General features: G+C 43.7%; 1 protein-coding gene across 1 annotated transcript; it reads left to right on the forward strand.

Moving 5' to 3' along the window:
- The first annotated feature begins 1,329 nt into the window (after nucleotides 1-1,329).
- Nucleotides 1,330-11,599, forward strand: farsa (phenylalanyl-tRNA synthetase subunit alpha). Its single transcript, XM_008283745.1, has 13 exons — nucleotides 1,330-1,507; nucleotides 1,679-1,816; nucleotides 3,683-3,781; nucleotides 3,887-4,005; nucleotides 7,635-7,727; nucleotides 8,455-8,583; nucleotides 8,669-8,784; nucleotides 8,871-8,955; nucleotides 9,040-9,139; nucleotides 9,497-9,665; nucleotides 9,979-10,056; nucleotides 10,398-10,512; nucleotides 11,147-11,599. Exons 1-13 carry the CDS (start codon nucleotides 1,361-1,363, stop codon nucleotides 11,250-11,252), a joined length of 1,494 nt encoding a protein of 497 aa, XP_008281967.1. The 5' UTR covers nucleotides 1,330-1,360; the 3' UTR covers nucleotides 11,253-11,599.
- The last annotated feature ends 993 nt before the right edge of the window (nucleotides 11,600-12,592 follow it).

Genomic DNA, 12,592 nt, shown 5'->3' on the forward strand with positions numbered 1-12,592 from the left:
GTTCCCACTATTATCCTTCAATCAGAGGCTGATCTTGTTAGAAAAAGTTCATATAGTGTTTGTACTAGATAACTTTGCAAAATGTGAGCGCTGGAAATCTGACGTCTGGAGATCTGAAACACATCTGAAAAACTGAACTTAACTGTAAAAAATGAGAGAAGAAAAAGAAGAAACCTGGAGAAAGCAGCAGCCAGAGAGGAGCAGCTGCTGTTTGGAGGTCTGTATGCAGGTGAGAAACTTCAACTCATGTTTCTCCTGCAATAAATTCATTATTTGAGCTGCTTGAATGGGTTAGAAACATTAGCAGCACAGAAATGAAAATAAAGTGTTGAATTTGAAGTTTTACAGGACACAGATTTTTTTTTGTTTGAAGTCTGGTTGATACTGACGTTTTCTTGGTGGAAGGTTTTTATTTTTTCCCTGAGTTTTTCTGTATGAAAAGTCCCTGAAACATGTAGGCGTATGTTAATAATGCTGTAGTTGTTTAAGAAGAAATAAAAAAGGATATTTAGATTTGAGGGCATCAATTTTGTGCAGTTAGGCATCGAAAATTTTTTATCAACAAGATGCCAAACGGGGCCATTTTTCCTAAAATGCCCACAATATTATATTTTTTTGTAACCATGGAGACGACGGAAGCCGAACCGAAAGACGTTCTGACGTCATGACGCTTCTCCGAACAGCTCCGTCGTCTCCATGGTTCCCAAAAATATACATTCTAAGCATTTTAGGAAAAAAATGGTTCAGTCGTCATGTTGTTTCCGAAACCTTCGACAAAACTGATGCACTCAAAACAAAATATTATTTTTCAATTATATTTTTTTCTAAGCGCTACAGCATCGTGAACATGTGTTGACGTTTCCTCCGTCCGGTCCATCGTTTCCATGGTTACATACGATATACATTCTAAGCATTTTACGAAAAAAATGACCCAGTCTGAATTTTGTTTGCCAAACTCTAAAAACGGATGCCCTCAAACCAAAATATTATCATACCAACATGTAAATTCAAGTTTTGTTTGTTTCTTTTTTTCCCGAGTTACTAACTGTAAATAAACAAGAGTGGGAGGAAAATGTGTAAAAATAACTGTAACTTAAAGTGCAGCGTTTCACAAAATTCTCCAAAAAACAAGCCAAAAAAAGTGGGCTAAATAGTGAAAAATATATGTAAATGGTTTATTGATCAAAATTTTGTTTACAACAGTTTTAAAGGGAGTAAACAAATCTAAATAAAATCAATGCTGTGTTTAGTACACTACTACAGTATTTACGGTAACTCGTTTCGTCGCTATTCGAGCATTTTCGGCCTCTGGGACGCTGACGTCACATTCAGCCTCTTTCGGGCCTCGCAGGGATCCAGCATGGCGGACACCGGGGTGGTGGAGACGCTGCTACAGCGGGTTGAGAAGGTGGACGACGGCCTGGACAGCCTGGACGTGGCGGCCAGCCTCGGGGTGGACCACCAGGTCATCGTCGGAGCCGTGAAGAGTCTGCAGGCTCTCGGCGACGTGAGTTTCCCGGGCTGGGAGGCGGCGAAAGGCCGACTGTCACCGGCAACAGCAGAGTGACTGATGCAATCAGGAGGCAGCTTTAGAGGAGAGCCGTGGAGTGAAGCTCACTGGGGCAACTGGAGAAGAGTCTCTTACAGGTGTGCTGACTGTTTGTTCCCTCTCGTCCAGATAATCTCAGCCGACCTGCGCTCCGCCAAACACTGGGAGCTGACGGGGGAGGGAACCGAGATAGCCGAGCAGGGCAGCCATGAAGCCCGGGTGTTCAGCTCCGTCCCGCTGGAGGGTCTGGCCCAGAGCGAGCTCATGGTGAGTGGGACAGTGGGGGTGACACAGCCAGTGGGCGGTAGGAGGAAGGATACCCTCGACCTTGTTGGCCAAAATGACCAGAATCCATCCTCCTTGTTCAACTGCCATCCTCCTTGTTAAGCTGGTATCCTCCAGTAGCAGAGAGCAGGAACACTGGGATGCTTCAGTTAAACATCTCAGTGATTTTTCATTCAACTCATGCTTTTGTTGTGAGACACCTGTTTTCAGGCTCAGTTTCATGCAGCTCAAATAATCTCACACCCAATAGGAAGATGCCCCAAAGCCCCTCTTATAGGCTAAACAAGGGTTTCAAGGCTTTTTCCCCACATTTCAGCACCAGTTTTGCACACAGGCATGCCGGACCCTCATGAGTTTACAACAGGGGTGTCCAATCCTGGTCCTCGAGGGCCACAGTCCTGCATGTTTTAGATGTTTCCCTCTTGATTCAAATGATCAGGATAGTTATCAAGCTTCTGCAGAGCTTGATGATGAGCTGATCATTTGAATCAGGTGTGTTGGAAGAGGGAAACATCTAAAACATGCAGGACTGTGGCCCTCCAGGACCAGGATTGGACCCCCCTGGTTTACAAGACACCAATATTCTAGCATTGCTGACATACATCTAAAACACATTATTCTGCTGTTCAGTGTCTAAACTAAATACGTTGCTTCTATCGCTGAAATTCTGCTCTGAAAAAGTTTCCACCTTCTGAAAAATAGCTCGGATTTTTCATGGTCGTCCAACCAAAAGAAACGAGCATGAACAGAGGACATGCTACCTCTTTTATATCCTCATGTACAGGACAGTAAAACACAAAATGAACCTCATTCACAGCAAACCAAACCTGTCCTTCTCCGGGGCAGCACTGAGCCTCCTGGTCTCTGAAGGCTGACGGTGATGAACCTCAGTGTAACTGTGCACACAGGGATCTCTGTGTTTGGCTTAAATTATGCTTCACATAGGGTTCCACACTGTGTCTGTTCTTTATAAGAGAGTAAGTTTGTAGTTTTGGTTTATACCAAGCAAAACATATTACGCCTCGTTTCCTGAACATCACAGAGTAACCTGAGTAACCAGTTTAGAAGCTACAGTTGTAATCGTTACATGTCAGAGCTCTACCAGCGCTGTCAGGACGTTATTTTACTGTTTGAAAAAGTCTGATGCATTAAATAAAGTCCGACTAAATTCACTGATAAGAATTAAACGGAGCACAACAACATTTCACCTCCTGAATCAACACCGACACCTGGATCCATGTCATTGTTTTGTTGAGCTGCCTCTTAGGAAAAATAATAGGTACTTTTTTTTTTTTTTAAAACAGACAGAAAAAAGTTGCTCAAAAGAAATATTGGTAAATAAATAACTGGCATCTCCATATACTGTAGTGGATAGTCTATTAAAGGAAAAAAACTTTTGCTTCTTCCAAAGATGATTATGTTTTCTTTCTCAATTCTAAGTTGTTGTTTTTTTTAAAGGATTATGAAATGGAATAATAAGGGGAAAGGGGGGGAGACAAAAACTTACCACCTGTTTTTCATTTTCTTCTTTATAAAACCCAACATTTGCATTTTATTTTGTTCATTTCATTAAACTTACACTTTTTAAACTTCAAAAAATTCTCCATGTTTTTCTTTTTGGTTGACTTCTAATTTTCAGCCTTTATGTTTGTGGTTAAAATTTAATATATTTGCCTAAATTCTGCAAATGTACTAGTTTTCTTCCAAGTCACGTTCATTCACTGTTTTCTGCAAACTTAAAAGCAGCCTCGCTAAATCCAAATACAAAGCTATGAATAGATTTTGCCATCTTAATGTTATTTAATTGTTTAGTGCCACGACTGAACCTCTGAATTTGTCCCTGTGCAGAAACTGTCCTTTGGGAAGATCGGCTTCAGCAAGGCCATGTCCAACAAGTGGATTCGGGTGGACAAGACCCACGAGGGCGGCCCCAGGATATTCAGGGCTGTAGGTCTTCCTTTATACTAACCTGCCCATCGTGGCCTTTTCTTTAATTCGACGCTTGTTCTCGGTGACGTGAGCCAATACGTGTGATTCTGTGTCGACCCTCAGGTGGAGAACATCGAGGACCAAGTGAGAGAGAAGCTGCTGCTGGTGCAGAAAGGCGTCTTCACTCAGCTGGAGGAGAAAGAAAAGAACGAGCTGAAGAAGAGGAAGCTGCTCTCTGAAGTGTAAGTCACCACACGGTTGGACTTTAGTGATGACGGTGTAGATTTTATACCAGCAGGTGGCAGCAGAAGGTTTGTTGTGGCTCCCTTCTACTAGCAGGCAACAACATCAGATTTACTGAGAAGTCCACACCTCTGTAGAAAGTCCTGAGGATGCTGGCTGGCAGGGAGAGAGACTTGTTCCAGCCTCCTCAGGAAATGCAGTCTCTGCTGGGACCGGTTGATGATCGCTGCGGTGTTCTTAGTCCAGCTCAGGTCCTGTGAGATCTGCACTCCGAGGAACTTGATGTTCTCCACTCTCTCCACTATGTCACTTATCTGAGTCCAGCTCGTGTTAATTGCTGACAAAAAATATGATATAAATCTATATATTCTGGTGAATTACTGTCAGCAGTAGTTTCAGTAACGGCTCGATTGTGAAATAAGGATCAAATCGGATCCTGTGTGGTATGAAAAAGGTCTTTAAAAGTCTAATAAATGTGCAGAGACACCTCAGAAAATCTCTTTAATCAGATTAGGTTTCATTGAGATCTAATTTTCAAGACAGATCTGGTCACATGTAAAATATATATATATAGTGAAGAGCAATAATGTGTAGTAGAGGAACAACAATAAACTGGATGATGAGTGTCAAATAGTTCTATGTAGGATTATCACAGCTACATAAAATCTAATGAAGTGAACAAATGTGTCTCTCGTACAGCACAACTTTGTCACAATTCAAACAGATTAAATTTTAGGATTGTTTCTGTTTTGTTCAGGGTCAGCACATGATTTAAAATGTTCTGGTAGTTTAATCGTAGCAACTGCTTGACTTCCTTGAAGACGTTCCACCTCTCATCCAAGAAGCTTAATCAGTTCTGACTGACTAGTTGGGAGTTCCACATACTTATTAAGGAGCCATTAACACCTGAGTTTATTGCTCCTCCCCCTCGTTATGTGAGTCGTTAGTGCTCCCCCTGCCACAGTGGGGTTCGTTAGGGTCTTTTGTGGCTAGGTGTGGTTTCATCTTCCTGGGGAGAGATCTTAGGACTGAATTGTAAACGGGTGAGAGGTGATGCCTCAGACCTCCACCTCTGTTGAGGGATGGTCTTTCCAGTTAGATGGCTCCTTTCACTCCTCTCTAAAACCGTCCCTGGCCAAAATCTGTACGTTGTTGTCTTCAAATGAGAGCCCTTTGTCCTTAGATGCAGGTGGACTGCTGAGTCCTGTCCTGAGGAGCTTCTGTGCTCTGATGTACAGGTCTACGGTTAATCTACCAGAATAACCGTGACCTGGATGACTGAGAATCCTCACAGACATGATTTAAATTAACCAGCAGCTAATTTACGTCTGTTGTCTCAGGGCAGAAGACAAAAACAACCACAATTAAACCACATAAATACACAAAAGTTCATACATGAGAGCTCACAAATAGATAAACAATAACCAACACAAGGCGTTTATAGGTGGTGGCACTTTTCTGCTGACTTCACATAAAGCCTGAGGCTGGCTTCAAGCGCTGCAGACTTTTATGAGTCTCTGATGTTTGTGGGTGTCGAGTTCCGCCTCCCCGCTGCTTGAACCGATGCAGCAGATTGGCCACAGGCTGTCTCTCTGAACTGCTGTCACCTCTAGTAGCAGCTTTGGTTCTGCCAACGCTGCCGGGATACACCTTCTAGGAGATCACGGATGATTTTAAACATGTGGTCAGAGGAGAATAAACAGCTACCACAACAGTAGAGATGAGGTTTTTAAGGATGACACAGTGATCGTGAACTCCTGTTTCTTTTATGTAGGGTTTGTTTTTTTAAATGAGGCTTTAACCAGGTTGCGCTGCAGCGACACAGATGGGGATTAAGGTGTCCGCTGGCAGCTTCAGTTGTTGTGGGATCGCCTGGACGCCCCCATATGTTAGCGAAAAAGGTGGAAGTGTTTAATTTGCCTCCTCTTTGGAAGCAGTAGCCTTCTAGGAATAAACCCAGACCTTGTTGTTCCACTTTGTAATAGAAACAAAGCACCTTTTGCTGCAGGTTTTGATTTCTGGATGACAGAAAAAGAAAAAATCATGTATATTAAGTGGAATTACTGAGTGTCTTTTAATGCTTATAAAAGAGCTAAAGCGATTTGACGTATGGGTTTGGAAATGATTTTAAGACTTGCTGCTCTGTTTAGTATTTTGGATGCTGATGTGTTCATGGATGTAGTCATTAGCATAGCTTGTGAACTTTAACCATCGCTGCTCAAAGGTCCAACTTTATCTGGTTCTTGCAAGAAAAAGGGGGAATATTTTCAGGCAGTAACGTACAATAGAAAAAAAAAGCACATTTCATTTATGGCAGATTTTCCTTTCTGGGCTCTTTCTGTTCATTCTGTGTGCGTTAATTACGATACACAAAGATACTCATCATGCTGTTGCTTCATTTTGATCCTGTGGCCTGCCAGTTTAAAAACAAAATAACCCCAAATAGGTGATTTTTTAAAAAATTAGTTCTCACAACAACTTTCCTGTTCTTGCCACCCACACACCTCTGCTAATATATATGCAGCTGTTGGATTGGAAAACTCTAACCCATCCCCCAACTCCAGCTTCCTCATCCATTTGCTAGCTTTGTTTAGGAATTTAATTCATCTACTTAATAAATGAGGATGATAACATTTAGATTTTGCCGTCAGATCGCCCTGGATCGACACCAAGGTGCATATTCTTCCAAAATCCTCTTACTCAGGAAGCCATCCCTCATAAACTGGCAGCCAGACTGCAGATGTACAAAGCTGGTACAACTAAACAACCTTGCTGCTGCTTAAGGACAACTTTATCCTACCAGGAAACACCACGGGGCACAGACAGCATGGCTGCAGTTCACATCTGATGCTTTCTCAGTGTTCAAATCCTCCTCATAGGTGTACATTAGACATGCTTCTACTCACATTCTGTTTCTGTTATTGCAGCAGGTTTTTTATTTATTACACACGTCTTCCAAACACTCTGACTTCTCATTTACAATGACCTCAACATTTTTTCAGCCAAAAAAATCTCCAGCACTCTTGTCAAACTCATGTGTGAACCTTAGATAAATGTTTTTGTGTGTTTTTTAAAGTTAATTTATCGTTCCATTTTGGGCTGCTCGGTGGTTAGCACCGTTGCCTCGGTGCAACAAGTTTTGCATCTCTGTGAGGACACCCAGGATCTTTCTGCGTGGAGTCTCCATGTTCTCCCCGTGCAGCGTGGGTTCTCTCCGGGTTCTCCGGCTTCCTCGCACAGTCCAGAAACATGCTGAGGTTAATTGGTGATTCTAAATAGACTCCAGCCCCCCATGACCCTGGTGAGGGTTAAGGTGTAGAGATGATGGATCCTTCCGTTTTCTTCTGCTTTTAATTATTTATTGAGATTATCAGTAATTATTTTATATACAGCCAGGAGAAATGTTGTAAAAAGGACAACATGTGAATGTGTGTAAAAGATTCCAGGCCTCATTATTGCTGCTAGTTTTCACTGATACCTCTGATACTTTGACTGCACCAACTGCTAACTACTAACATTTCATCCTATGGGGACACTTCATGAAGCGATTACACTTCTTTGCTTGGTCAGACAAACAAATGCATAATGTGCATCCCTCACTGTTTGTGGGTTTTGTTTGTGTGTTTAGGACGGTGAAGTCTTACTGGATCACGAAGGGAAACTCCTTCAGCACCACCGTCACCAAGCAGGAGACGGAGCTCACGCCTGAGATGATCGCCTCGTGAGTACCGCCTCTTTTATTTACCAGAGGCTCAGAAGATGTGTCCGGTCTGCCTTCCTCTGTCGGTCAGTGACAGTGTGCGGTGTTTCAGACTGAGGACGCAGAGAGACTTCTGCCCAATAAAGGGGACCAGTCCAAAGGTGTGGATTTGGTTCTAAAGGCAGGGCAGGACAAAGTGAAGAAGGATTTAACAAACCAGCATAACTGAAATGATTCATTTAGACTGGGATGAGGTGGAGTGATCCCAGGAGTCTTTAAGTCCTGAAAAATGTTGAACAACTAAGACATTTTTTTGACCTTCAGAAAGTAAAAAACATTATTTATGCTGCTCTTCTTTTTCTGTTTTTCAGTGACAGTAACCCTCTGATTGTCTGTTTGTCGTGTAAAAATCAAAATATATTGAATTTTTTTTGGGCGTCTTGTCATTAGTCTTCCCACAAAAAATAAAAATGGAATAAATGAATAATGGACTCATAATGCTGTTGAATGAGGCATATAAATGGCAGCAGAGTGTCTCAGGTTTGCATGAGATCACATCACTGAGGGGATTTAGCTGAACACAGATGTGTCCAGATGTTCTTCTCAGAACACAAACTGATGCTGCTCTGACTTGTCGATAGACTCGGTCGTCTCAGCTGAAAATTCAAAATGCTTAAATGAATTGGGAGGAAGCTACATCCAGTCCTGGCCTTCCTCCTGTAAGCAGCTCCTCTTTGTCGTGTTTCAGTGGCAGCTGGAAAGAGAAGAAGTTCAAGCCCTACAACTTTGAGGCCATGGGCGTGGCTCCAGACTGCGGCCACCTGCACCCGCTGATGAAGGTGCGAACGCAGTTCAGGCAGATCTTCCTGGAGATGGGGTGAGCAGCAGTGAACGCTATGAACAAAACTCTTCTCACACACACACGTGAAAACAAACTAAATCAACTCTCGCGCTGTCTGTAGTTTCACCGAGATGCCGACCAACAACTTCATAGAAAGCTCCTTCTGGAACTTCGACTCCCTGTTCCAGCCCCAGCAGCACCCGGCCAGAGACCAGCACGACACCTTCTTCCTGTCCGGTGAGGCTGCGCGCCGTATAAATCCTCCGTCAGAGTCCGATCCACGTCATGCTCGATGCTCAGTCGCTCTGAACGTCATTTTTCAGACCCAGCACTTGCCCACGAGTTCCCACAGGACTACCTGCAGAGAGTGAAGAAGGTCCACACGGAGGGAGGCTTCGGTTCCCAAGGGTGGGACACAATCACACGACAGTAACAGCCTCTATTACTGCATCTCACGTCTTCAGTGTGAGTAAATGTCCTCTCGTGTTTCAGGTACAAATACGACTGGAAGATAGAGGAGGCTCAGAAGAACATCCTGCGTACTCACACCACGGCAGTCAGCGCTCGCATGTTGTATAAACTGGCTCAACAGGTGAGCTGATGTGTTTGTGTGGGGCTGGAATGAAATGCAAGGAATGCCTGTAAACTTGTCCTAATGAGCAAGAACACCAGCATTTGTCCCTTGAGTGTCCTAAGACTTACAGCTTAAGCACACAACTGGCTTTTTGAACTCGGGATTGGAAACCTGACAGGGAGCCAGGCCTTCTGCCCGACCTCGCTAATGCTGTTGTGTCTGATGGCAGTAAATCCCCGCTGAGAGGTTACAGGAGACTGAAGGCTGCTACAGAGGCACATAGCTGTAGGCTGACGTGTTCGACAACCACAAGTGTGCGACGTTAACATGCGCTGAACATCTGTTTGTTATTAACCGCGAACATCTGCCCACCAGGAGAAGTTCACCCCCGTCAAGTACTTCTCCATCGACCGGGTGTTCAGGAACGAGACCTTGGATGCCACCCATCTAGCCGAGTTCCACCAGATAGAGGGCGTGGTGGCCGACTACGGGCTCACACTGGGGGACCTCATGGGCGTTCTGCATCAGTTCTTCACCAAGCTAGGTGGGGATCTACTGGGAACTGGACTAAATATATAAATGTTAAGCTGAATGACTTTAAATCAGGACTTGAATGAGCGATGATCCTGAGGGATAGCTGAGTGTAGATGGATGCAGAAAACATCAAAAGGGCAGAATCGCAAAACAACAGTCTTAGTATAGTTTATTTATTCTATATTTTGCTGCTATAGTTTCCCTACATGCTTTATAAATGGTAACAGAAGACAGTTTTACAGAAGCACTAAAACAAAAAATGGAGGTTTTGTGCCTTTAAATGTTCAGCCACATAAATCTGAACTTTCTCGTTTCTCTTTCAGGAATAACCAAACTCCGCTTCAAGCCCGCCTACAACCCGTACACAGAGCCCAGCATGGAAGTGTTCAGCTACCATGAAGGTACAAGTCCTTCAGATAGTCCAACAAGAAATCAGAAAAATGGAATTACAGCTCATATGATTTCCAGTTTTAGAGTAAAAAAAGCAAGAAAAGCTTCGTCTATATGAGAGTTTGTGTGTGTGGTCAAGCTATATGTATATGCTTTTGGTTGAATAAAATTAAAGACTTTTTTTCAGACTAAGAGTTGCATCTGAGCCGTTTAAAGGCAGGAAGGATTGTTTTCATGCAACAAACACACAGAGATGATGTTTTTTTGGGGGTTTAGTCCATGAGCTGAATAATCAGTCTCTTCTGTTTGGACTGTTCCACCAACCACATATCGTTTCCCTCCCGACATACAGGACTGAAAAAGTGGGTGGAAGTGGGAAACTCAGGGATCTTCAGACCAGAGATGCTGCTGCCGATGGGCCTCCCTGAGGATGTGTCTGTCATTGCGTGGGGCCTGTCTTTGGAAAGGTAAACACACACAGAGAGAGGGAATACACACTCTGCTCAGGATCCCACACAGCTCTGAGAGATCATAACCGACCTGTTTGTTGTTTTATTGTGAAGTTAGAAGACGATGTGGGCGTAGGAAGTGGGATCTGTATGTCTGTAAAAAAAAAAAAGTTCCATTCAGGGATTAAAGGTGCCTGATTCAGACGTCATCGGTCTTCTAGCTGAGCTCACGTCTGACCCACATTTCACATATCTAGGGTTTGTGGGATTTATCATGTTAGTACATGACATCATGTAATTGCTTCATGTCCGGTCATGTGACACTCTGTTGTGTTAGCTCACCGCATTGCATTTCTTTTAATCGAGTTCAGTTCCACAAAACTCTCACTTGTCCCGGATCAACCTCACGCTCCAGGTCGTCTCCTGGTCAGACCGCTGACGACTCCAGAGTACTTTGTGTTTGAGTTTTAACTCGGGACAACTGTCAGGGCCAATAGTTTTGCCGCGAGTCAGCTGGGAAATGCTTTAATCAGTAATCCTGCCTCCACCAGTTGTCTCTCCTCTGACCTGGTCATCTCAGAACAGACACAACACAAACACCTCGGTCTCTGTTGTCGCTGCTGCTCACTCAGCCCTCTGCTCCGTCCCACAGGCCGACCATGATTAAATACGGCATCAACAACATCAGAGAGCTGGTGGGACACAAGGTGAACCTGCAGATGGTCTACGACAGCCCCATATGCCGACTGGACTCCTGAGTTGTTGTTAATATTATTTTGGATGGACCTTTTTTATCTTCAGCACCTCATTTCTACATCCCTCCACCCTCCTGGTACTCCACCTGTAGCTCATAGAGGGTCTGTTTTTTTCTCTTAAGACAGATCTGTAAGTATTTTTCAAAGGGCTTTGTCACACAGGAGCAGCGTTTATATGAAGTCCACAATCTGCTGCTATGCAAAACAGGAGTGCAGGTCCCAACTTTACAGACAGCAGTTGTTTTTTACATCACCTGGTCTCAGTTAAAACAAATGACCTTCTTGTACAGGAAAAGATACGACTTTTGGAATTCAGCAAAGGCAAAATTAAAAGCTTTTTCCAACTTCCAGTACAGTCTGACTTGTTTATCTTTTTCTATTTAGTACATTTTACTTTTGTCCATTCATGGCCATACAATGAAGCAGCAACCTTACGAGGTGTGTCAGAAAACTTCCAGGACTGGTGTCACAAAAGATATATTTCAAATCCAAAGTACAAGTTTCCCCCTTCCAAGTAATCCCCCTGGAGTCTAACGCACTTCTCCAGCCTTCTCTTCACGCCGTCATGCACTCCTGGAAGGATTCATCCAGGATCCTCCTCAGCTCTGTCGTCACAGCCATCTTGATGTCGTCCACGTCTTCTAAACGGGTCCCCTTGATGACCCCCTTGAGCTTGGGGAAGAGGAAACAACCCCACAGAGCCAGGTAGGGAGGTTGCTCCAGCACGGAGATGTTCTTCTCAGCCAGGACCTGTGGGATGCTCAGGGCATTAAGCAAACGTCGCAGAATCTCTTTGTGCTGGTTGATCGTCTGGAGGGGAAAACTCGTAGTTTGTAGTTTGGGTTTGAAATCTATCTTCTGTGACACCAGTCCTGGAACTTTTCTGACACATCTCGTATAGCGTGAAAAATAAAGACAATGCAGAATTGCCAAACACTGCAGTTCTTCAAATGTCCACTTGAGTCTGCTCCGGAAGCGTGTCAGTCCCCACAGATGCTCATGTTTAAATGTCCAACTTTACAGCAGAAATAAACTTATTTACAGCCTGGTTTCCACCTGATGACAACTATACAGGGGGTGAGTTTCCCCATAACTCACCTGTTAATAACTAAATTCATGCTTGAAGTTGTGGCTCATCAATGGCGCTTTGAGCAACATAGGTGTGCTGTTACAAGACAGTAGTAGTTTGTCATAGTCCTCTGCTCCACTCACGTTCCATCTCTTTGCTTATTTTTGGATTAGTCCAAAGTTACGAGTCAGGTGCTACCAAGATTGTATTATTTTTTCAACACAGTATCCTTTAACTTGAATGCACTTGGTCCACTAATGTTTAAGCTTCGCTA

The sequence above is a fragment of the Stegastes partitus genome, unplaced genomic scaffold (assembly GCF_000690725.1).
Source record: "Stegastes partitus isolate 25-593 unplaced genomic scaffold, Stegastes_partitus-1.0.2 Scaffold326, whole genome shotgun sequence".
Lineage (NCBI taxonomy): Eukaryota > Metazoa > Chordata > Actinopteri > Pomacentridae > Stegastes > Stegastes partitus.

What these genes read in the sequence shown, in the direction of transcription:
- farsa (XM_008283745.1), top strand. Translation starts at nt 1,361, where the DNA reads ATGGCGGACACCGGGGTGGTGGAGACGCTGCTACAGCGGGTTGAGAAG. An exon ending in GGAGGCTTCGGTTCCCAAGG is followed by an intron (nt 8,956 to 9,039) that starts GTGGGACACAAT and finishes CTCGTGTTTCAG; the next exon opens with GTACAAATACGACTGGAAGA. An exon ending in AGTGTTCAGCTACCATGAAG is followed by an intron (nt 10,057 to 10,397) that starts GTACAAGTCCTT and finishes CCCGACATACAG; the next exon opens with GACTGAAAAAGTGGGTGGAA.